Raw genomic sequence first — 26416 nt, forward strand, 5'->3', positions numbered from 1 at the left:
TAGATTCTGATGCCACAACACACATCGATATGTCTATGAGGGTTGCCTCCATTACTGCAAACCAAGTGATAGTGTCAGATCCATTTATGTAAGTAATTACAAGCAAGTTGAGGTGGAAGTAATTGGCAAATTTAAAATTGTTGTTAAGGACTTAACTTTATTTGGATTTAGAAGAAACTTTTATTGTATCATCATTTAGATAGAATGTGATTTCTATTTCTCTATTGGATAAATTTAATTATTCATGTTTATTTAGAAATAGAAAATTTAGTCTTTTTCTTAATCAAATATGATTGGTTCTAATTTTTTATCAGCACATGATAATCTTTATTTGCTTGATATAATTGTTTCTTATAATGAATCCTTGCATGTTAGTATGAGAGGTGTAAAGAGAAAATTAACCAAAGAGGATTACACTTCATTGTGGCACAAAAGATTAGGTCACATCTCCCAAAAGAGAATTGAGAGACTTGTATCAGATGGAATTCTAAATCTTGTTGATTTTACAGATTTTGACATGTGTATATTGTATCAAGTGGAAACAAACAAAAATTAAGAGATTCGGTGCCAACAGGGCTATGAACATATTAGAACTCATTCATACAGATATTTATGGACTGTGCCCTATGATTTCATGGAATGGTCAACAATATTTTATAATGTTCATAAATGATTATTCTAGATATAGTTACCTATATCTCATTCATGAGAAGTCCTAATTCATAGATGTGTTCAGAAGTTTTAAAGTAGATGTTGAGAACCAACTCAACAAAAAGATTAAGTCTGTTAGATCCTACCATGGTGATGAATACTATGGTAGTATGATAGATCAGGTGAACAGTGTCTAGGATCATTTGCTCGATTCCCAAAGGAATGTGGTATCGTCCCATAGTACACCATACCAAGTTCTCATAGTATGAATGGTGTTGCTGAAAGGCAAAACAAAACACTTAAAGATGTGGTGAGGAGTATAGTCATTCTACCTTACATGAATCACTCTGGGGAGAAGCATTAAAGACTATAACATATTTACTCAATAGAGTTCTAACTAAAGTAACTACAAAGACCTCTTATGGGCTTTGGACAGGCAAAAAGCCTAGTTTGAGACATTTGCACATTTGGGAATGTCCAGCTAAGGCTAGGCCTTATAGGCCACAGTAAAAGAAATTAGATTCCATAACTATTACTTGCTATTTTGTTAGTTATTCTGAAAGATTCAGTGGTTACAAATTTTATGATTCCACTGTTAAGATAATTTTGGAGACGAAAAATGCCCAATTCTTTGAGAATGTTGAGTTTATGGTGGAAAAAAGAGTTTGAGACCATGTCTTTAAAGAGAAATGAGTTAATATTCTTATTTCCTCAGTTGCTCTTGAAAATGATCAGGATCACATTTTTATACCTAGCATTATTCAAGAAGCAAATCCAAATTAAGAGAATATCATAGTATCTCTCGTTCCTGTTTAGAAAACTATTCTTGAAGCACAACTTCACACCCTCAAGAACTTATGCCATTAAAGAGATCCACTAAAGAGAAAAGTGTAATTCCATATGATTATATGTATATCTTCAAAAATATGAGTTTGACAGTAGTACATTGGAAGATGATCCTATCAACTTTTGTCAAGCCATGAAATGTTCTAACTTTCAAAAGTTGATTGATGCAATAAATAAAGAGATAAAGTCCATGAAGGACAATAATATTTGGGATCTTGTCTCATTGCCTAAGGATGCGAAACTCATTGGTTATAAATGGATATTTAAGACCGAAAGGGATTCAAAATGTAATATGAAGAGGTACAAATCTCGTCTTATCGCTAAGGGCTTTACACAGAAAAAAATGCATTGATTATAAAGAGACTTTATCTTCAGTTTCATTGAAAAACTCTTTCAGGACTATAATGGCTTTAGGCACATTTTGATCTTGAGTTACATCAGATGGATATTAAGACAGGTTTCTCAATGGTGACATTGATGAAATAATTTATATGGTGCAACCAGAAAACTTTGTATTTAGAGATGTACAGAAAATTATTTGTAAACTAAAGAAATCCATCTATGAACTTAAGTTGGCTTCGTCAATTGTATCATAAATTTCATCAAATCGTCATCTCGTTTAGTTTTAAGATGAATTTAGTAGAAGATTGTGTATACCACAAGTTCAATGAGTAAGTATATTTTTTTGATTTTATATGTCAATGATATATTGATTGCTAGTACTAATATATAGGCTTATTGAATGAAACCAAGATATTTTTTATAAAGAAATTTGAGATGAAAAATCTTAGAGATGCTTCTTTTGTATTATGGATCCAGATACACCAGGATCGCTCTCGGGATATTCTTGAATTATCACAAAAGAGGTATATCAAAAAAATTCTTAAAAAGGTTTAACATGCTGGATTGTAAATCAGGTGACTCTCATGTGTCGAAAGGAGATAAGTTTACTCTAAGTCAATGCCTTAAGAATGACTTAGAGACTACAGAGATGTAAAAGATTCTTTATGTTTCACCTGTAGGGAGTTTTATGTATGCACAAGTTTGTATGCATCTGGATGTTGTGTACATTATTGAGTTATTAGGTAAATATTTAACCAATCCAGGTATGGATAATTAGAAAGCAGTCAAATGTGTCATGCGGTATCTACAGAGAATAAAAAGCTATATATTCGCATACAGGAGGTCAGATTAATTGGAGATCATTGGTTATTCTAGTTCTGATTTTACCAGATGTCAAAACAGCAGAAAATCTATATCATGCTATATCTATTTACTTGCTGGGGAGTTATTTCCTTAAAGAGTGCTAAGCAAACATATGTAACCTTTTCTACTATGGTAGTAGAGTTTTTAGCTTGTTATGAGGCATCCAATCATGGAATATGACTGCAAAATTTTGTCATTGGATTGTATATTGTTGATGGCATAGAAAGACTATTAAAGTTATTTTGTGACAATAAATCAGCAGTTATGTATTCCAACAATAATAGGAGTTTAATGAAGTCAAAACATATAGATATTAAGTTTCTCGTTGTTAAAGAAAGAATTCAGAGTAATCAGATATCGATAGAGCATATTGGAACAAACTCCATGATTATCGATCCACTCACTAAGGGATTACCACCTAAGATCTTTTATGAGCATACTGTTCATATGGGTATTGTGTCTTTAAATGATGTATAGGTTCAGTGGGAGTCATGTACCATAGTTGTATTTATTTTATAAAACATGTCATAAATTTTGTACTTTGGTTTTGGTTTATGTGTATATGGTTTCATTTCAGTTTTTTTATTTTTATTTATGGCTATTATCTCTAAGTTTTCTTACAATTAATCTCATTAAGGTTAAGGCAGAACCAGTTGAAAATAGACATACTAAGATCACATAGCATGTAATTTTCATGCTGCACATTCATGTTTGATCCATGTCGTTCGATTATACTGATATATAATTACTACCGATGGGTTTACCTACATTAGTTGTAGCGAATACCGTTTTGATCCTATGTCATTATGATCGATAGACGAGATTGTTTGGTGATATATTCAGGTATTGATAGTACAGTTTTGAGTACTTTTACGATTATTTAATGCATTGTTAAGATGTCACATAAAATTTAAGAAATTGTTGGATTTTTTCGTATATGTGGGCTTAATGTGGGTTTTCCCGAATTAGAGTTTATAGCATTATGTACTAGACGATATTTTATATTTTGTTTCGAACCTCATGTTACAATGTATCAAAGGATGAAAGTATATGTATACTATGATATTCATGTGTAATTTGGTTATTAACTCCATGAGTCAATTAGTATTGATAACTGTAGTTCCTCGGTAGAACTATGGGGTGTCACATTAATATTACTGATAATAATTAAATATTATTATATAGTTTTAGTAACATGAGATAGTTAATTGCAGTAAAATTGCTATTGCATATCAATAGTTCTTGATAACTTTTCCTAATCAATGAACATAATATCTCACATCTTTCACATGTCACATGGTTTATAATAGGACCTTATCCACTTCTCCATGCAATACATGGATAAGTCGTTAATATGATATCATAAATGGTCATGGAACATTTAACATAGTTGCATTAGGGTGGTAATTGGTATGGACCTATTAAGTGCCCATGGGCGTATACATAAATAGGCCTCTGAAAGTTGGCAAGGTCCCAAAAAAGTTGTCAAAATAATGTTTATAGACTTGCCTTACCATTAATGTCTTGTCATCTCATGATTCCTCAAATGCACTATGATTGACATATAGTAGTAGTATAAATACAACAGCCCATGATTACTCAAATGTAGTTAACCTTACTGGTTAGAATTTAAGATTTAACTGGACACAAATAAATACAACAACCCATGTTACTCAAAATAGAAGAACATTCTATTAGGTTGGCATGTGGTTGTTGATTTGATAATCAATCATTTTGATTACCAATATAATTAAGAAAAACTTAATTTACTAGTTATATCAAATTCATGTGACATATAGTAGTAGTATGTCACGATCCTTAAAAGACACTGAAATAGCTGCTTATTGAATATATTAGCATGAGATATCTAGATACATTCTAAATTTTTGAAGTGAAATTTAAAAAATAACCTTGGTGTTGAACATTGGGTATATTATGTGGAATTGAGCTTCCTTAAACCGACACCGTTCCAATTAAAATGGGAACTGGACACTGCCTCAATTCACTTGGGTTGCGCTTTCTTTTGGTGTTTTTAATTTTGAAATGTAGGTCAAGGCAGATCCATTCTTTTTTAAAGCCCAGACCTTTTCATTTTTCTCCTCTTCTTTCTCCTTTTCTTGAACATGATAAAATAAGATAAAAATAACAATTTATATTAACAGCAAAGCTATTATGAAGATAATAAATTACAATTATTATTTGCATTTTTTAATTTTTATATTGTAGTCGAAATTATTTAAATTTTAAAACTGATAAAATTAGGGTATGATATTTTTTAATTAGGCTTTTTGTAAAAGAAACAAATAAGTAACTACTAAAATTACCACAATCTTAACCAAAACTCCTTACCAATATCAAATAATAGAAAATGTTAGATTTTTTACTTCTCTTGCAAAACGTCAACTGATTTGACTTTTTTGCTCCACATCTTTCTCACAATCTATTAAGTTACAATTAATTTGAAAATTAATTGAGTTTGTATTGTACATCTCTATCGCAACCTACTCATACGAAATTAAATTTAATTTGAATTTTATCATGCATTTCATTCATTGTTTACATGCGAAATTGAAATTGATTTGATTTCTGCTATGCATCTCACTAATAACTTACTCAGATGTACTCACAACTTACTTATTGTAATTGGTTTGAGTTTTTAATGTGCATTTCGCTTACAACCTGCTCATAAAATGTATTTGAGTTTTTAATGTGCATCTTACTCACAGTCTATTCATACTATTGAAATTAATTTGAATTTTTACTATGCTCTCACTCATAACATACTTATGAAATTAAAATTTATTTGAGTTTTTACTGTGTATCTCACTTATAGTCTACTTATATGAAATTGGAAATGATTGGAGCTTTTATTGTGGATTTTACTCACTATCTACTCATGAAATTAAAGTTGATTTGAGTTTTTAGAGTGCCTCTCACTCACAGTTTAGTCATGATATTACAGTTATTTTGATTTAGGTCTTTATTGCGTACCCTACTCGCATCCTACTCATGAAATTGAAATCGATTTCAGTTTTTACGATGTATTTTACTCACAGCCTACTCATGAAATTTATAGTGGAGTGTTGTGCATCTCCTCATAATCTCTTATGTGAAAGTAAAATTTGAATGTCGTGCATCTCGTTCATAGTCTCCTTTATGAAAATAAAAGTAGATTTCCGTGCATCTTATCTCAACCTTCTCCACCAATATAAGAGTGAAATATTACGCATTCATTCACATCCTCTTCTATGACATCCCAAGTGCCAATTAAGGCAAATGAATGTCAGATACAGATTCACAATAATGAGTGCATTATATAATTTATATAACAAAGCAAAATCATTACAAATCTCTTACAAATATATATAAGTTCTAATACATACATATACTGAGGCCAAAAGTTGCTGCAAAATACAAAACAAATATAAGGATCACTTCTTTCATCAGAGTGCAGGAACAATTATGCACTCAAACTTGTGGATCCACGGGATCCTCATAAACTTCTAAGAGTAGGTCAACCTTCAGTTTCTCATTTTCTTCCTCATCTGGGGAGGGGGAGGGCATGGAAAGTGTAAGTTCCATATGCTCAGTAAGGAAAACAGTATTAAATTAATATCGTAAGATTTCAAATGTTAGTTATTTCATCTTATCATTTAACTTCCTCGTTTACCTACTTCACATTATGGAAAACTATTTCTTTGTTAAGAAAATAATATGTTAATATAGATAATCAAACATACATCATGCCAGATAATAAAAAAAATTAAATAAATCATAAAATGCTTAGTTTTTTGTGTCATGCTTCATAAATTCGTTACAACTTCTATCTCTAATGGCAGATACAGATTTCCAACTACCCAAGTGGAATGACCGTATCAAATACAGATACGGCAAGTTGCTCAGACCCATTTTCGGCTGGTCAAACCATGGTACGATCTATGACCACGGTCGTACTAGTCATAATGGTCCAAACAGATATCTATAGTCATGACATTACTTAGCCACATGTGACCCCTATAGATAAAGCGACACTACTCTCGTCAGAGGGTACACCGTCATCCACTGAGAGCGATCATCTTACGTCTTTTCAGAATAGATGGAGGAGGAGAAAATAGATACTCCTTAGAGATAAAAAGTCTAACGAAATACTTGATGCAATATGCATGTTAATACAGACACACTTCGGACCATACAAGCTTCATTCCACTTTTCTCTTTTTCTTTTCTTTTATACTTTTTATTGTTACCGATTACATATTATATTTATTGCATGCAAATTCATTAAATATCTGTAATTCACATGGCATCTTTGAAAACAAGAACAATTCGGCCTATTTGAACATAAAGGAATACAAAACAGACAAAATAACAATCATATTAATTTAATTTATTTAAAAATGCTCTTTAAGATTTCGAAAAAAATATTAAATTTCTTAACAAAACCTTGATGTTTTTTCCCCCACCATTCTCTTTTCTTTCTCTTCTTCTCTCACTAGACTATTATCTTTCTCTTTTTCTCTCTCTAAACCTTTAAAAATGGAAGAATGGAAACATGAAGAGAAAGGGAAGAGGAAGGCAATTTATATAATTTTAAAATCATTAGATTCACGCCAAGTGGTCAAATCCAATGAAGAGAGAGGAGAAAAAGAAGCTCGACATAAAAAAAGAGGGAGGAAGGCCTCCTTCACCAGCAGCCTCGAGGTGGTAGTGCTCCGGTCGGCGTGTTGCAGGCTAGCCTGCAGGCGCATAGGTCTCTTAGCACGTGCGCAGTGGTTAGCCTACGTGCGCGCAGAGCCTTGGCACGCTGGGTGCTGCGCACGTAGGCCTCAGGCGCACAGGGCCTATTCGTGCAGGCCTACTGCGTAGACAGCACGCGCACAGTGTGCGGTGCCTGTCCGTGCGCGTGATGACGCGCAGATGGCCTGCCTACACGCGACAAGACGCGCACGCATGTCTTGACCCCATGTCGTGCGTGTTGTGCGCACGTCCTGCGGCCATTGTGCTCGCATATGCACGCGCACAATGCCCAGCACCCACGGGGGCAACCGACCTTCTCGCGGGATTTTTCCTGCAGAAATTTTTTCCTGTTTCTTCGTTTTTTGATTTTTTTTCTAAATTTTCATGTTCAATTTAATTTAATTAAATTAAAATTAATTAAAATAAAATTTAACTAAAAATTAAATAAATAAAATCAATCAAAATTACGAATCACGATAAATATTAAACAACGTAAATTAATTAAGTTCAAAGCAGCCAAAAGCTCGAATAAATAGAGTTTCCAAATTATTTTAACACAGTGATGGGCGGGGTGTTACATCCCTCCAACCTTAAAAAATTTGGTCCCCAAATTTTTCTCGAATAAGTTTTGATACTTTTTCCTCATTTCGTCTTCTAACTCCCACGTTGCTTTTTTTAGAATATGATGTTGTCATCGTACCTTTATCATGGGAATTGTCTTGTTACGTAAGACCTTATCGGTCCACCGAGAATTTTTACAGAAACCTTCTCATAGGTCATATCGGCTTGTACCTGTACCTCATCACGAGGAATGACATGAGAAGAATCAGGGTGGTACCTCTAAAGTATTGAGACATGAAAGACATCATGCAGACCCATGAACTCTCGGTATAGGATAAGGCGGTATGCCACAGGCCCAATGTGCTTGATGATCGAAAAAGGTCCCACATAACGAGGGCTCAACTTAGAAGACCCTGAAGCAAGCCACTAGTTGATGTTCTACCATTATCTATTGACAAGTGAGGCATCGTGAGATGTAGTCAACTACATCCTTCTTTATTCTTGGCCATTAATATTGTTGTTTTAAGTCCCAGTATATTTTGGTACTCCCGAGATGAATGGATAACTTAGAACCATGGGTGGTCTTCAATACATTTGTACGTACAACAATGGGGATCCAAATTCAATTTCGGAATCTAAACAATCCGTCATTAGAGATCGTGAAATTAGGAGATTCGTCAGAAGTGAACTTACCCAGATTCTTGATGAGTTCTGAGTTCGTGGCCTATGCTTCCTATATTTTTATAAAGATATTCAGTATGGCTTGGATCTGAGTGAGATAGGTGTCCTTTTCGTAATAGCTAAGGCGAAGTGATTGTATAGTTTCCATTAGCTTCCAACTTGAGGCCATGGTTTGAGCCTGCATAGTAGACTCCTTTTGACTTAGGGCATCAACAACTACATTCTCTCTCACAGGGTGATAAATGATCTGACACTCATAATCCTTTAGGAGATCCATCTAGCATCTTTGCCTCATGTTCAACTCTTTTTTAGAAAAGATATATTTGAGACTCTTATGCTCAGTGTAGATTTCAAAAGTCTGATCATACAGGTAATGCCACTATATCTTCAGAGAAAAAATAATGGCTGCTAAATCTAGGTCGCAGGTAGGGTAGTTTTGCTCATGAACTTTGAGCTGCTGAGATTCAAATGCGACTACTCTGTCATGCTGCATCAAGACACATCTCAAACCAATCTGAGATGTATCGCAGTAAACTTAGAATCTCTCAACATTATCAGGGAGGATTAACACAGGAGCAGAGGTGAAACGACGCTTTAGTTTCATGAAGCTTTCACTGCATTCATAATTCTAAATGAATGGTACTCCTTTTTTGGTGAGTCGAGTAATAAGGGCAGCAATCTTAGCGAATCTGTTAATGAATCATCTATAATAGCCTGCTAAACTAAGAAAACTACGTACATCGGCCACATTAGTGGGTGGACTCCAGCTGATCAATGATTCCACCTTAGATGGGTCTATGGAAACTCCTTCACTTAAGATTACATGATCGAGAAAAGAAACTCAATCTAACCAAAAGGATTACTTACTTAGTTTCGCATACAACTAGTTTTGACGGAGAGTCTCCAACACTTCAGCCAAATGCACAATATGTTCCTCACAACTTTTGGAATATACAAGAATGTCATCAATAAAAAACGGTGATGTACCGATCTAGTGCGTGCTGAAAAACTCAGTTCAGTAGGTTTATAAAGGCTACTGGGGCATTGGTCAATCTGAACGGCATCACTCTGAACTCGTACAAATCATATCTACACCGGAAAGTGGTTTTTAGAATGTCTTTTTCTTTAACTAGATCGATCTTAGAGAAGACCGTGACTTCTTAGAGTTAATCGAAAAAATTGTCGATCTGGGGAAAGGGGTACTTACTTTTAATGGTCACCCAATTAAGTTCCCTGTAGTCCACACAGAGTCGGAAAGTACCATCCTTCTTCTTTACGAACAACACCGGAGCACCCCAAGGGGAATGGCTAAGGTGAATGAATTTCTGGGTGATAAGATAAGAAAGCTGATGTTTCAGTTTTGTTAACTTAGTGCGACTCATGCGATACGTGGGCTTCGAGATCGACTGGGTTTCATGTAAGACTTTAATCAGGAACTCTAACTCACATGAAGAAGGTAGATCAGAGAGTTTGATGGAAAAGACATCCAAAAAATTGCAAACAATTGATATGGAACACACAGCAGAATCAGTGTCCATATTCATGTTCATTCAATTGTTACGAAAATGATAACAACAACTTTTATTTCTTTTTCGGGGATCGTAAGGTTACAATTTTACTTTCACAGTCTATTATAACTCTATATTTTTTTAACCAATCCATTTCTAATATTATATCAAATCTCATAAAATCTAATAGTATTAGGTTTACACAGACTTCTATCCCTGAAGCTTTTATCCTACAGTCCTTATATACAAAATGAGCTTCTAGTAGTCTTTTAGAGGGAGTTTCTACCACTAGCATTTTCTCTAAAGCTTATAGTCTAAATTCTAGGTTACAACTTAATATATAGAAAATAAAAGAGTGAGTTGCACTAGTATCAATCAAAGCCTCGGAAGAAGTCTTACGAATAGAAAGCATACCCTGGATGAGGACAGGAGTAGAAAGGACATAAGATTCATCTAAGTGGTACACTCGATCTTGTGCTACAGATTGGGCTACATCCTTTGGTCGCTGAGGGCAGTCTGTTATAAGTTGTTGGGTGTTTCTGCACCAACAGCAGGCGTTATTGATACGCTAACAGGGCAGGTCACCATGTGAGCAATCATAATGTTGATAAGGTTGGTTATCTCGGGAAAGTGGAGCTATAGGTGAGGGTAAGGCAAGAAGAAGGACAATTTTGGTTCGTTTGTCTAGAGGGTTACTTACTAGGTCGAACAATTTTTTCTAAGCTGTTGGGGTTGTTGTTGGGCACGAACTCGGGTAAAGTGTTTGTGCTTGCCAAGATAAGATCTTCGACCAACTGGGCATGTTAAAGTACCTATACATATGAGCAGGGTCTCAGCATTGCAATCCGGTCATAAATGTCAATACAAAGACCTTTGAGAAACTTCCTAACTTCTCAGTTATTGGGGGTAACCATCAAAAGGGCAAATCTAGACAGTTGAATAAAACAGATTGCATATTGGGCTGCAGACAGCTTCCTTGGCGGAGGTCCTAGAATTCCTCCTCTTTCTTTTTCCAAACATAAGCAGGAAAAAAGTTATCAAATAAAGCGTCTATGAGCACTTCTCAGGTAATATAGGTAAGTTAGACTTCTTTCTTAAGTCGCCACAAGTATTTCGCTTCACTCTTTAACATGAAAGCTGCAAGAGGGACTTTTTGTTCTTCGGTCAAGTCTAGGACAGAGAAAAGCTTCTCTATTTTTAGGATCCAGGTTTCGGCTACTAAAGGATCAGGGCCACCTTCAAAGTGTGGGGGATTAAGTTTTCTATACTCCGGAATATTGTGAGAGATAGACTGATATGTGTTTTAGAATTCAGGGACAGGGGGTGGATAAGGGTTGGCTTAGTTTTTTCCTACGACTACAGTTAATCCTTAAATGGCTCAAAAAGGTTCCGCAAATTCAGCCCTAGTTGAATGATCTGGGACTTCAAGTCGTTCAGTAAGCTCTACGGATAGTCTTCCCCGCATCATTCCTAAAAAAGAAATAAAGACATGAGTTGGAGGTTTAATCTTTGAAAATAAGATATATTTCTTTCCTAAGTACTCTAAAAGGTTTATCTATACTAAGCCTCAGTGTATGGGATTTGTTCCGTGAAATTCTGCTCTAATACCATCTATGACATCCCAAGTGTTAATAAAGTAAATGAGTATCAGATACAGATTCAGAATAACAAGTGCATAATAAAATTTATGCAGTAGAGCAAAATCATTACAAACCCCTTACAAATATATATAAGTTGTAATACATACATAAACTGATGTCAGAAGTGACTGCAAAATATAAAACAAATATAATGGTCACTTCTTTCACAATGCTATTGGACTCATCAGAGTGCGAGAACAGTCATGGACTCAAACTTGTTGATCGAGGAGATTTTCATAGACTTCTAGGGGTAATTCAGCATGCGGTTCCTCACTTTCTTCCTCATCTATGGAGGGGGGCATGGAAAGAATGAGTTTCATATACTCAGTAAGGAAAACAGTATTAAATTAATATTGTAAGATTTCAAAAGCCTGATGATGCGACAAATACTACAAGCCTATTTTTTAAGGATGTTATGAGACTCTGTGGTATTCTTAAGATAATTGTGAGTGATAGGGATGTGAAATTCCTTAATCATTTTTAAAGAATTCTGTGGGGTAAATTAGGAACAAAGTTGTTATTCTCTATTGCATGTCACCCCAAAACTGATAGCCAAATTGAGGTCGTTAATAGGACCTTAGGATCTTTGTTGAGAGATGTAGGTGTCTAAAATTTGAAAACATGGGAGGATTGTTTGCATATAGTTGAATTTGCATATAATAGGAGCATTCATATCTCTACAAGATTTTCACTTTTCGAGATTATTTATAGTTTCAATTATTTAACTCCGTTGGACCTCACATCTTTACCTTTGTAGGAAATTCATGACACTAATGGTCAGATGAGAGCAGAACTTGTTAAAGTTCTACATGAGAAGGCTAAGCAACATATTCAGAAGAAGAATGAATCCTATGCATAATACGCTAATAAAAAAAAACAAGCAGTTTCCAACCTGGCCATTAAGTATGGGTTCATATGCAAAAGAAAAGATTTTTCAATCAATGAAAATCTAAGTTAGACTCTTAAGGAGACGAACCTTTTCAAATCCTAGAGCGTATCAATGACAATGCCTATAAAATTGATCTCTAATGTGAGTACAATGTGTCTACTTTATTAATGTTTCTGACCTTTTCCTTTTTTATACAGATCCACATTCATGGACGAATCTTTTTAAAAAGGAAGGTGATGATGTGAGCATGGATGCATCAACTTGGCAGAAAAAATATCTCGATACCAAGTGGGCCCATTACAAGGAGGAGAGGTAAAAGATTACAACAAACTTTCAACTATTTGTCTAAATGTGGATCAATGAAGAAGATAAGCTTGGACCCACTAAAGAAGACCAAGAATAGAAGACAACAAGGTCATTAACCCAATGGTATAATAATATATACTATTCACCTCAAATGCAAGAAGGAAATAAACAAGAGGGAAAAACTCCAAGACATGAAAACAGAAAACTCTCATGGAATTTTATTTCATAATCTTGTGAGAAATCTTCACAATTAAAGATCAGTCAAAAGAAAAAATTACTCATAAATTGTAAACTATCTTGAGAAAGAAGAAAAGTTCTTAAATATCAAATCTTACGGAAAATAAAAATATTTGAGAAAGAGAAAAATATCTTGACATATTTTTTTCTCCTAAATCAGCCACAATCAATTAAGATATTATCTATTCAAAAAGTTTTCTTTAGAGAAAAATTATATATATCTTGTAATCTTCTTAATTTTTGTTAGTTTTCCATTACAGTTTAGATTTAATTTTTTATATAATTTCTACCATTAATTAAGAAATTATTTTCTTTATTATTCATATGATATACACTGTAAATAAGTTTTCAATTTAAAGTTATAATTCATTCAAAATTTTTAACTTATTAATAAAATTCAGGAATTTTTATTTTAATTCATTCTCAATTATCTTGATTTTCACTCGTCTATTAAGTATGAATCAAGTATGGAGGGTTTATTTAAAATTTTGAATTTCTGGTTACTTATGTATATACGGGATTTTAGATTATATTGTTGATTTCGGGTTGTGCACCACATTCATTTCATTACAACATCCTCAATAAAAATAAAAGATGGAGTGTCAAGCAAAAGTCTGAAAAAATTGAGTACCTGTAATGAAATACAAAAAGGAGCAGTCACTTACCTATTTAAGTGGAATTCAACACGTGAAACATGCAGTGATCCAATAAAAGAAAAATAAGATAACTATTTAAGATGGGAAGAGGTGAGGCACTCGGAAAAGCAATTTTTCCACCCATTTGATTTTTACAGAATTTCTGTTGGACCCGAAAACCACCAAGTCCTGAAGGAGCCCAACTATTTTTAGTTAATACCTTTTTTCTTTTTTTGCCCATCAGTTTTGCCAAACAAACACTTAACCAATCATAAGGTAAACAACGATTAAATATTGGGGGGAGTACCGATGAATTTGCATAATAAAATATAATTAGTATATTTTAATTTTGTTTATTATTTTTTCCAGATATTTGAAATGAAAATATATGATCTGATTTGTTCGATTGGTTCTTGTACTGTGAGTAGGTCAAAATACTTTAAAAATAATTCTAAACAAAGATAAAAATTATTATAATATAAATAATTTTAATTAAAAAAATATATTTTTGACAATAGAATTAGAAAAACAGAGTATCATTTAATTACGCACAACATATAATTGTAAAAAATTCTTATAATTATATAAAAATATTAAAATTATTTTATAGAAACAAAATTTATACAAAAATAAAAAATTTTAATAAGAATATTTCACTGCTCCATGTGGTAAGTGATTAAAAAATTACATGTATGTCATAATTTATGTAGAGTATATATTTAAAAGTTTATAATTAAGGAAAATTTAAATTTAAATTTGTATTTAGAAAATTTAAATTAGTAATTATGATATATATTATTAAATTAATTTTTTACATTTTAAAAACTTAAATAATATCATATATAGTAATTTTATTTTTATATTTAAATTTTATTTATAACATAATTCATAATTAATTAAAAATTAAATTTTATTTTTATATTTAGGAAAATTTAAATAAATTATTATTATATAAATTATGACATTAATTTTATTTACATATTTATAGATTATTTTTAAAAAAATTATATATTGTAAGTTTATAATTTAAAATTAAAAATTAAAAAAAAAAAAAAAAGGAAATGCAAGTGCCGGTTTCTTACATGTATCAAAGATTCTAATCCACTTGCCAGGACTTGGGAAAATTATCCCAAATCGACGGCTCTCGGAAGATCCAAAATTCAACGCATTTAAGTCATCCACAACGGCTTCATTCATGCACCTGCCGACCCAACAACCCACTTCATAATCCTCAATCCAACGCTCCAAAATTCCGCAAGTCCATCAACTCTTACTTCCGCGAAACACAGAATACAAAAACAAAACGACAGAATCACATATCACGGAACCCATGCAAACTCAGACAAGAAGACTCCTGCTGGCAACCTGCAGCACACAATTTTTTTGTCGCTTACTCCATGCCAGCACCAAAACTGTGTGCTCCCCACTCGCCAACGCCCTGATTCTGAATCAAATCCGAGGCTTCCCTCTGACTACCCACCATTCAAATCTCTATAAATCCATCAAATATATTCACACTGAATCTATCTTTAAACGGAGTAGTAGCACGATGTGTATATCAGCAGATTATCACGGCTACAGCGAGAAAGATCATTTAAACATCAAAGCTTTCTTCATTCGTTTTTCCGGCTTCGATACCCCAAAAGTATTGCCGGATTCCGCCACTCTCGTCTATCTTCCAAGAATCCATGGGAATGCTCTTGAGGTTAACGGTTCGAAGATCCGACCCGAATCGCAGGCGTTCGTTTCTCTTTACCTCGTGGATAACGCGAAGACGAAAGATGGGGAGGTGATATACGGGAGCAGGGAGCGGGTTGGGATTCCCGTGGGGTTGCGGTTTGAGGTATATTTGAGAGAGGAGAAGGTGTTGAAGGGAATTTTTAGAAAAGACGGGGAGAAAGAGTGGAAACTAGAGTGCAAGTGCGAGATGGAAGGGGATATTTTTAAGGCGGTGGCGGCGCAGGTGTGCGTGGCGTTGGAGGGACACGTGGCAGTGAGTGAGAGCGTGGAAATGGTGAGGAGGAGGAAGATGATGATGAGGAGAAGAGAGATTGAATTGCTTGAGGTGATCCCAGAAGAGAAAGAGGAATCGGACGGTAGGTATTGCTGGTCAGGAGAAAGATCGGAGGGTGAGGAGGCGGAGGAGGGGATGGAGATGGAGATGGAGATGGAGATGGAGATGGAGGGAATGAAATGGGCGATTGATGTGGGGATTTGGGTAATGTGTTTTGGTGTTGGGTATTTGGTCTCTAAGGCTTCTGCCAACACCTTGAGACGCAGAAAGATATTCTTTTAACGTATACTTCTTCTGTTCCTTTTTCCTTGAAACTATGTTTCTTCTTCTTTTCTTTTTTGATCCTCTGATTACCAAGATCTAATCGTATGTTTTAGGCAGTCCCCATCTTTGAAAGTTTTAATTAAGATTAACCCAAGATAAATATATCAACTTTTCATTTACTATATATATATATGTATATCCAACCAACAAAAAAGAAAAGGATACCAACTTTATATTTACTAACATGATAACTGCAGAAGAAAAATTTGCAGCTTCATTAACATGATTTACTTTTCTTCCTAGTTGGATAACAACGCTACTTCAAACACAATCAGTTGGAGAAAGACCGTAAAATGTTCCCGCGCGCACGGACGGCCCAGATCAAACGTGCGCACGGACGGTCCAGATTCACGTTCACGGACGGCGCAGATTCACGCGCACGGACGGTCCAGATTCAATCAGGCACGAACGGCCCAGATTTAATTTAATCCCAATTAAATCGCGATCAAACGGCCCAGATTCAATCTTGATGGACGGTCAAGATTAAAAGACAAATGGTATAAATACCCCCACTCACACCTGACCAAAGAAATCCTAGCCGCCAGTGCTCGCCGGAGAAGAAGAACCAGACGCCGGAGGAGCCGGCCGCCGCCACCCGCCGCCGCACCGGGGAAGTTTCCGACCGCCGATTGAGGTAATTTTTCTCCCCCTTACTCTTTTTTCGACGCTGAGTCCGCCTATGGCCAAACCGGAGCCAAACGGCCGGAAAATTCAGCCGAAACCCAGCGGCACTGTCGCGCCCCTTCTCGATTTTTGCCTCCGATGAGGCCCTTCCCGGCCTCCATTTGATGCAAATTTTATACCACCGTGATCACCGTTCTTTTCTCTACAAGTTGATCGGAGTCAAACATCAAAACGCGACTCACGCCGGAGGAGCCGCCGCACCCGAGAGCACCGCCGCCGGTAAGTTTCTATTTTTCGTGATTTTTCAGCCCACCGAGGGTCCTAGGGTTGTTCTATCGCAGGGACCGATGCAAGCGTGGCTGAATTCGGGCGAAAACGGCCAACCCGAGGCGAACCGCCGTCGTCGGAGCACGGCGGAGCCGCCATGCCGGAATTGCGATATTGGCTGAAAGGGGCCCTAGGTCTAATTTGAGATTTTTTTGGGACACGTGCAGGTACTAGTAGTGCGTTTCAGCTCCCTGGGAAAAAATTCAGGAAAAATTAGGGACAGCATATAGGCGCACTGTAGAGCCGTATTCAGACCCCGAAACAAGTAAAGACCCATCACCCTATTTCCTATCACGGTATTAAAGTTCAATAAATGATAAAACGGTATTTCATGAATCAATAGATGTGTGAAATTGTTTAAGGTCGCTAATGGAGTCCGAGTCTGGTGTATTTGTCGATCAGTTATTGTTTGTTCTATTTCACAATTTTAAATGCAGTATGATGTGTGGTATTTTTATTTCATAGCTTCATGTGCATATATAACTGTTTTATTGACTATGGGTTGAATGACTGAGAACCTGATGTTGTGTGTTGTCTTGTTTGGTGTCCATTACTGGTTTACATATTGTGTGTGTTTGGTTGATTGAAACCAAGAAAATGGTCAAAAAGGTTATGTGAATGGATAGTGAATAATGTGGACAGCATGACTAGATATCCTGGGAGATGGTGGACGGACCGGGTCAGTAGGGAACCATACTGGGAACGTGGTCTCTCATACCGGACGGGGTATGGAGATTTTATGTGTTTTGGCGCCCATACCGGACGGGGTATGGGGACGGTCCGTTTCACCCTCATACCGCACGGGGTATTGAGGTTCATGGTTTTGGTGCCCATACCGGACGGGGTATGAGGACGGCTCTGGAATCAGGTTATAAATATTAAGGGTCCACGGGTAGCGGGACCCCTATGGATACTAGTAGACTGGTAAATGAGGAAAATGTGTTGTTTAATGATTGAAACGCAAAGACGTGGTAAGTATTTTGTTATTAAGTTCATATGATTTCATGATGATGATAATGTTATTGTTTTCGTATGTTATCTTATGGATCTCACCGAGGTAAGTGGACAGTAAAGGATTTTATTATTGATAAAAGAATTTGTTATAAATTATGCTCCATTGGTCTTTTTGTGTTTTTTACCCACCTTTACCTCCGTGGCGGTGAGATAGTGTGATGTCTTTACTGAGCTGATATAGCTCATTCCTTATTTAACCATTTCAGATCAGGAAGACATTGTTCCCGAGCCCGTTCTGCAGGAAGACAGCGAAGGGGATGCCTAAAGACTCAGTAGTTATATTTATAGTTTTTATTTTCGAGTTTCTCTTTTAGTTAGTTTGTTCTTTTATACTTTGAGCACGTTTTTGGTTTTAGTGTAAGGGATGTTAATCAAAATTTTTATTACGCTTCCGCATTTGACATTTTTAATACACATATTTCATTCTAAATTTTCGGGGCCGTTACAGTTGGTATCAGAGCCGCGTTCCCCGAACCCATCCCTTACACTATAATACTTAGAGAAATATTCACCGATAAACCGTTACTCAACCATTCCTTATGAAATGCAGGTGCAGAGAAATGAGGAGAGGAAGACCCCCACTAAATCGAGCAGCCCGGGATAATTCTCTTCGGGAGGATGTAGACAGGCTATTTGAGATGATGGAAGGATTCATAGCTGCCCAGCAAGGGCGAGAGGAGAGAAGGGAGTTACCCGAACCTCCCCCACTACCACGGGCTGAGCCACCGCTACAGCAAGCGGATCCCGAGCCACCCCGGCACGAGTCTGCTCCTCCACAGTACCACCCGGCACCACTACTGCAGTACAACCCGGTGCCCCAGCCACGGTACTACCCGGCACCGCCACAGCACGACCCAGTGCCCCTAGCATATCAGCAGGTGCCACCACAGGACCCCCCCAGTCTATCCCCAGCTGGGTCCAGTCCCTCCTCCACGGGACTCTGCTCCTTCCTTGATCGACCCGGGCTACATAGAGAGGTACAGGAGACTGAACCCCTCCACCTTTGCAGGAGGATCCTCTTTCGAAGAGGCCGAGTACTGGCTGGCGGAGACTGAGAGAGCTTTCAGGAGCTTGGGAGTAGTCCCTGAGCAGAGAACTGCCCTTGCTTCCTTCATGCTGGTAGGGAAAGCAAGACGTTGGTGGGAGCTCAAGCAGGCCACCCTGCCTACACCAGTCACTTGGGAGCAGTTCCTAACGGCCTTCCATGCGGAGTATCTCCCTGAGCACATCTGACACCTAAAGAAAACGGAGTTTGTTCAACTAGTTCAGGGAAACATGACAGTATCAGAGTATGCTTGTAAGTTCCTCGAGCTGGGCCGATACTCCCCGGAGACATTGATGGATGAGGGCCAAAAGGCCTGGAGATTGCAGTCGAGTCTTAGCCCAGAGATCAGGCAACACTTTGTAGTATTGGAGCTCAAGACCTATTCAATAGTCCTAGCAAAGGCACAGATCGTGGAAAGAAGCTTCAGCACCTGTCCTCAGCCAGGAGGGAGTTCCCGACCTTCAGCTCCGTTCCGCAGGCCAGCACCCGCGGCGCCTGCCCAACCAAACAAGAGGCCCATACCAGCCATCCAGGCCCCTCTTCAGGCTCCAGGGGCAGCACGTGGAAAGATCTGTCAATACTATGGCAGAGATCACGGGGACCGACCCTGCTACCGCCTCAACAACACTTGTCGCATTTGTGGCAGTGCCCAGCATTATGCCAGAGAATGCCCAAGGAACCAGAATCAAGGGAGGCCTCCTATCCAGGGCAGAGCTTACAACCTTACCCAGCAGGATGCCGACACCGACCCGGATGTGGTACAGGATATGTATACTATCTGTGACCATATTGCTCATGTTTTATTTGACACTGGTGCATCGCACTCTTTTGTTTCACATACTTTTGCTCCTAAAATTAATGTATCACCTGATAAACTTGAATCACTATTGTTTGTGTCTACTGCTGGGGGTGAAACACTACTAGGGGAAGCTATCTATAGGGCTTGTGCCGTGGAGATAGCAAATAGGAAGTTGAGTGTAGACCTGATAGGGTTAGACACGGGGGATTTTGATGTAATCTTAGGAATGGATTGGCTAGCAGCGTATCACGCCACTATAGATTGCTTCAACAAGAAAGCTGTATTTAATCCTCCTAACGAGGAGTCATTTACAAATTAATAAAATTATTCAGTATTCCTTGATGGCAAGTTTTCTTAACTTCTAGTGCCTTAATCTTGTTGTTTTCTCTGACTACGCAAGCCCAAGAGGGAAATTTGTATTCAAGAGATTCCTGTAGTCCGAGACTTTCCAGATGTGTTTCCGGACGAACTGCCTGATCTGCCAGTGGACAGGAAAGTCGAGTTTACTATAGACCTACAGCCAGGTACCCAGCCCATTTCGGTTGCTCCTTACCGCATGAGCCGCATTGAGATAGAAGAGCTGAGGAAACAGATCACTGAACTGCAAGACAGTGGTTTTATTAGACACAGTGTGTCCCCTTGGGGTGCCGGAGTCACTTTTGCAAGGAAATGAGATGGAACGTTGAGACTGTGCATTGATTACAGAGGATTGAACAAGGTCACGATCAAAAACAAGTATACCCTTCCCCAGATTGATGACCTCTTTGATCAGCTGCAGAGTGCACAAGTCTTCTCTAAAATAGATCTACGATCAGGTTACCACCAGGTGAAGATAAGAACAGAAGACATCCCCAAGACGGCCTTCCGAACCAGGTACGGACACTATGAGTTCCTGGTCATGCCATTCGGGCTAACCAATGCCCCGGCAATCTTTATGGATCTGATGAACAGGATTTTCAGAGAGTTCTTGGATCAATTTGTCATCGTGTTCATCGATGATATCTTACTCTACTCAAAAAGCAGAGAAGAGCATGCTCACCATCTGGCCCAAGTTTTGTAGGTCCTTAGAAATAAGAGGCTATATGCGAAGTTGAGTAAGTGTGGATTCTGGCTTGAGCAGACTGCCTTCCTAGGACACATCATATCGAAAGAAGGGGTATCAGTGAATCCTGAAAAGGTTGAAGCGGTGCTTGGTTGGGAGAAGCTGACATCAGTTAAGGAAATCCGTAGCTTCCTGGGGATGGCAGGTTATTACCGCAGGTTCGTTGAAGGATTCTCCAGTCTAGCAGCTCCTCTAACCCGACTCACAAAGAAGAATGCCAAGTTTGAGTGGAATGAAGACTGCGAAAGAAGTTTCTCAGAATTAAAGAAATGGCTGACCACTGCACCCGTGCTGCTTTATCGAGTGGATCGGGAGAATATACAGTTTATAGTGATGCCTCCTATCTGGGCCTGGGTTGTGTCCTGATGCAACATGGAAAGGTTATAGCATACGGGTCTAGACAGTTAAAGAATCATGAGAAGAACTATCCCACCCATGACTTAGAACTTGCCGCAATCATTTATGCCTTGAAAACCTGGCGCCATTATTTGTACGGAGAGACCTTTCAGATCTATACTGATCACAAGAGTCTGAAACATATATTCACTCAGAAGGATCTCAACATGCGTCAGAGAAGGTGGATGGAACTCCTTAAGGACTATGATTGTGACATCTTATACCATCCGGGTAAGGTCAACGTGGTAACAGATGCCCTCAGCAGGAAAAGTGCAGGTATCTTAGCCCATTTGATGGTTTCAGAATGCAGATCAATTGGGGCCACACAACAGGTTCGACTTCATGATCTGAAGAGAGTCACATGTTTGGACCGCCTGACAGTCTAGCCCAAGTTAATTCAGAGAATAAGGAAAGCCCAGACAGTTGATCCCGCCCTGGTAGCCCGCAAGAAGGATGCAGAACAGGGAGGGAGCTCAGAATTCCGAATATCTGCCGATGGACTACTTCGTTTCCAAGACAGGGTGTGTGTCCCAAATGACAGTGAGTTAAAAAGGGACATCATGACGGAGTCCCATGGCTCGAAGTTTGCCATGCATCCAGGAAGCACCAAAATGTACCAGAGCATGCGACCCCGGTTTTGGTGGCAAGGGATGAAGAGAGACATAGCCGACTTTGTATCTAAATGTTTGGTATATCAGCAGGTCAAGGCAGAACATCAGTGCCCAAGTGGGTTACTTCAGCCTTTACCGATCCCGGAGTGGAAGTGGGAGCACATCACCATGGACTTCGTATCGAGGCTACCCAAGGCGCGTTCAGGACATGATGCCATATGGGTAATCGTTGACCGACTTACCAAGTTATCCCACTTCCTAGCCATCAGGATGACCGATTCATTGGACAAGTTGGCAAAGATGTATATTCGAGAGATAGTCAGATTGCATGGGGTTCCAGTGACAATAGTTTCCGATAGGGATCCCAGGTTCACTTCTCGGTTTTGGAGTAGCTTCCAGCAAGCTATGGGAACAAAGCTGTCTCTTAGTACTGCCTTCCATCCCCAGACTGATGGACAATCAGAGAGGACAATTCGTACGCTTGAGGATATGCTCTGAACTTGTGTCCTTAACTCCGGGGGCCATTGGGACGACCATCTACCCCTGATAGAGTTTGCCTATAACAACAGCTACCAAGCAAGCATCGGCATGGCTCTATATGAGGCGTTATATGGACGCCCTTGCAGATCACCAATTTGCTGGGAGGAAGTGGGCGATAGAAGATTGTTCGGCCCGGAGTTGGTAGAGGAAACCACGTCCAAGATAGTTAAAATCAAGAATAACATTCAGACAGCTCAGAGTAGGCAGAAGAGTTACGCAGATAATCGGAGGAGAGACCTAGCGTTTGAGAAAGGCGACCGGGTGTTTCTTAAGGTCACTCCCTTTAAGGGAATTAGTAGGTTCGGCAAGAGGGGAAAATTAAACCCCCGGTATATTGGACCCTTCGAAATCTTAGACATGATTGGTACTGCTGCCTACAGACTAGCACTGCCTCCAGAGCTCTCTAAAGTCCACAACGTGTTCCATGTATCCATGTTACGTAAGTACAATCCGGACCCTTCTCATGTCTTGGCTCATGAACCGCTTCCACTCCAAGAGGACTTGTCTTATGAAGAAGTGCCGGTCGGTATCACGGACCGAGAGAGCAGAATACTCCGCAACCGAGAAATATTATTTGTAAAGGTCGTGTGGCAGAACCACACGCCCAGGGAGGCTACTTGGGAGCTAGAATCAGAATTTAGAGCCCAGTATCCCCATTTGTTCGACCAAGAGTAAGAGGCAAATTTGGGGAACCAAATTTCTTTAAGGGGGGGAGAGTTGTAACACCTAAATGAAAATAAATATTTTATTTATTTATTTATTTATTTATTTGGATTTTTATTTAATTTAATTTAATTTAATTTAATTCAATGAAAATAAAAAATAATTATAATGATAAAATTGGGTAAAAATATTATTTGGATTTAATTAAAATTGATTTTGGAAAAAATAGGTGAAAATTTGGATTCTGGGGGTATTTTTGAAAAGAAAATTAGAAACCGGGGGTCAAAACGTAATTTAGAAAAGTTGTGCAACGTCAGCACCACGTCAGCAGCCACGTCAGCGACCCGGTCAGAAGCCCCGGCCAACAAGGACGCGCCGCGTGGCAAGGACACGCTGACCAGGGGAATGGCCACAGGGGCGATCCGCGTACGCGCGATCGGACGGCCCAGATCCATTCCCGCGCGCACGGACGACCCAGATCAAATGTGCGCACGGACGGCCCAGATTCACGCGTATGGACGGCCCAGATTTACGCGCACGGACGGCTCAGATTCAATCAGGCATGAACGGCCCAGATTGCATCGCGATGAACGGCCCAGATTTAATCCCAATTAAATCGCGATCGAACGGCCCAGATTCAATCTTGATGGACGGTTAAGATTAAAAGGCAAAGGGTATAAATACTGCCCACCCACACCTGACCAAAGAAACCCTAGCCGCCAGTGCTCGCCGGAGAAGAAGAACCAGACGCCGGAGGAGCCGGCCGCCGCCACCCGCCGCCGCACCGGGGAAGTTTTCGACCACCGATCGAGGTAATTTTTCTCCCCCTTGCTCGTTTTTCGACGTTGAGTCTACCTATGTCCAAACCGGAGCCAAACCACCAGCCAAACGGCCGAAAAACTCAGCCGAAACCCAGCGGCGCCGCCACGCCCCTCCTCAGTTTTTGCCTCCGATGAGGCCCTTCCCGGCCTCTATTTGATGCAAATTTTATACCACTGGGATCACCGTTCTTTTCTCTACAGGTTGATAGGAGCCAAATATCAAAACGCGACTCACGCCGGAGGAGCCGCCGCACCCGAGAGCACCGCCGCCGGTAAGTTTCTGTTTTTCGTAATTTTTCGGCCCACCGAGGGCCCTAGGGTTGTTCTATCGCAGGGACCGATGCAAGCGTGGCCGAATTCAGTCCAAAATGGCTGAAAATGGCCAACCCGAGGCGAACCGCCGCCGCAAGCGGCGGCGCCGTCGCCAGAACACGGTGGAGCCGCCGTGCCGGAATTGCGATATTGGCTGAAAGGGGCCCTAGGTCTAATTTGTGATTTTTTTGGGACACGTGCAGGTACTAGTAGTGCGTTTCAGCTCCCCGAGAAAAAATTCAGAAAAAATTAGGGACAGCCTGTAGGCGCACTGTAGAGCCGTATTCAGACCCCGAAACAAGTAAGGACCCCTCACCCTATTTCCTATCACGGTATTAAAGTTCAATAAATGATAAAATGGTATTTCATGAATCAATAGATGTGTGAAATTGTTTAAGGTCACTAATGGAGCCCGAGTCTGGTGTATTTATCGGTCAGTTGTTGTTTGTTCTATTTCACAGTTTTAAATACAGTATGATGTCTGGTGTTTTCATTTCATAGTTTCGTGTGCATATATCACTGTTTTATTGACTATGGGTTGAATGACTGAGAACCTGATGTTGTGTGTTGTCTTGTTTGGTGTCCATTACTGGTTTACATATTGTGTGTGTTTGGTTGATTGAAACTAAGAAAAATGTCAAAAAGTTTATATGAATGGATAGTGAATAATGTGGACAGCCTGACTAGATATTCTGAGAGATGGTGGATGGACCAGGTCCGTAGGAAACCCTACCGGGAACGTGGTCTCTCATACCGGACGGGGTATGGAGATCTTATGTGTTTTGGCGCCCATACCGGACGGGGTATAGGGACGACCCGTTTCATCCTCATACCGGACAGGGTTTTGGTGCCCATACCAGACGGGGTATGGGGACGGCTCTGGAATCAGGTTATAAATGTTAAGGGTCCACGGGTAGCGGGACCCCTATGGATCCCCATGGATACTAGTAGGCTGGTAAATGAGGAAAATGTGTTGTTTAATGATTGAAACGCAAAGGTGTGGTAAGTATTTTGTTATACAGTTCATATGATTTCATGATGATGATAATGTTATTGCTTTCGTATGTTATCTTATGGATCTCACCAAGGTAAGTGGACAGTAAAGGATTTTATTATCGATAAAAGAATTTGTTATAAATTATGCTCCATTGGTCTTTTTGTGTTTTTTACCCACCTTTACCTCCGTGGCGGTGAGATAGTATGATGTCTTTACTGGGCTGGTGTAGCTCATTCCTTATTTAACCATTTCAGATCAGGAAGACATTGTTCTCGAGCCCGTTCTGCAGGAAGACGGCGAAGGGGACGCCTAAAGACTCCGTAGTTATATTTATAGTTTTTATTTTCGAGTTTCTCTTTTAGTTAGTTTGTTCTTTTATACTTCCGCATTTGACATTTTTAATACACATATTTCATTCTAAATTTCCGGGGCCGTTACACCTATGAAGCAATGATATTAATTACTCATAGATGGCATTTATGTTCAAAACCTCTTGATTTTTTTTTTTTCGATTCATTATGGAAGTTGTATTAAGTGATGTTTGAATGAATTGTTAAAAAAAATCATGTGATAATTACAAAGTTGTATTAAGTGATGTTATGTTTAAATGCATTTCAGAATAATTACTTTAGCAAAAAATATTAAGATATTTGTATTTTATTCATTAATGTACCTAAACACAACTCCGTCAAAATTGACAAATATTCTTAACTCATATGTGAGATTGTCAAGACTGCTTCAAACAAAGTTGATTTGGCCAACTTTGTTATTATGATATAGATGGGCAATTTAACTACGTTAAACCACATATGTATGGGTATTATTTGGTGAATATCAAAATGATATATTATATAAACCACATGTTATTCATGTGTCTCCAAAAGATTTCATATCTTATGTTGAATGTGAAAAATATGTTAAATGGTAGTTT

The 26416-nt window shown here is 38.6% G+C and overlaps 1 protein-coding gene across 6 annotated transcripts; it reads left to right on the plus strand.

The window, feature by feature from the left end:
• Positions 1-15314: 15314 nt before the first annotated feature.
• LOC110807352 (NADP-specific glutamate dehydrogenase) lies at positions 15315-25981 on the plus strand. Of its 6 annotated transcripts, XR_015818481.1 has the most exons (4): positions 15315-16193; positions 16478-17137; positions 17353-17450; positions 18406-18743. XR_015818481.1 is itself a non-coding variant. In XM_088217997.1 (2 exons), the coding sequence occupies exon 1, from the start codon at positions 15446-15448 to the stop codon at positions 16190-16192; it is 747 nt and encodes a 248-aa protein (XP_088074123.1). In that variant the 5' UTR covers positions 15315-15445; the 3' UTR covers position 16193; positions 25740-25981. The 6 variants fall into 6 exon arrangements, 3 of the variants coding, with proteins under 3 accessions (XP_088074123.1, XP_088074122.1, XP_021888166.1); XR_015818479.1 differs by having other exon boundaries at positions 16478-17450; XR_015818480.1 differs by lacking the exon at positions 18406-18743 and having other exon boundaries at positions 17353-17550.
• Positions 25982-26416: the final 435 nt, after the last annotated feature.

The sequence above is a fragment of the Carica papaya genome, chromosome 4, assembly GCF_054855325.1.
Source record: "Carica papaya isolate Zhongbai chromosome 4, ASM5485532v1, whole genome shotgun sequence".
Classification (NCBI taxonomy): Eukaryota; Viridiplantae; Streptophyta; class Magnoliopsida; order Brassicales; family Caricaceae; genus Carica; species Carica papaya.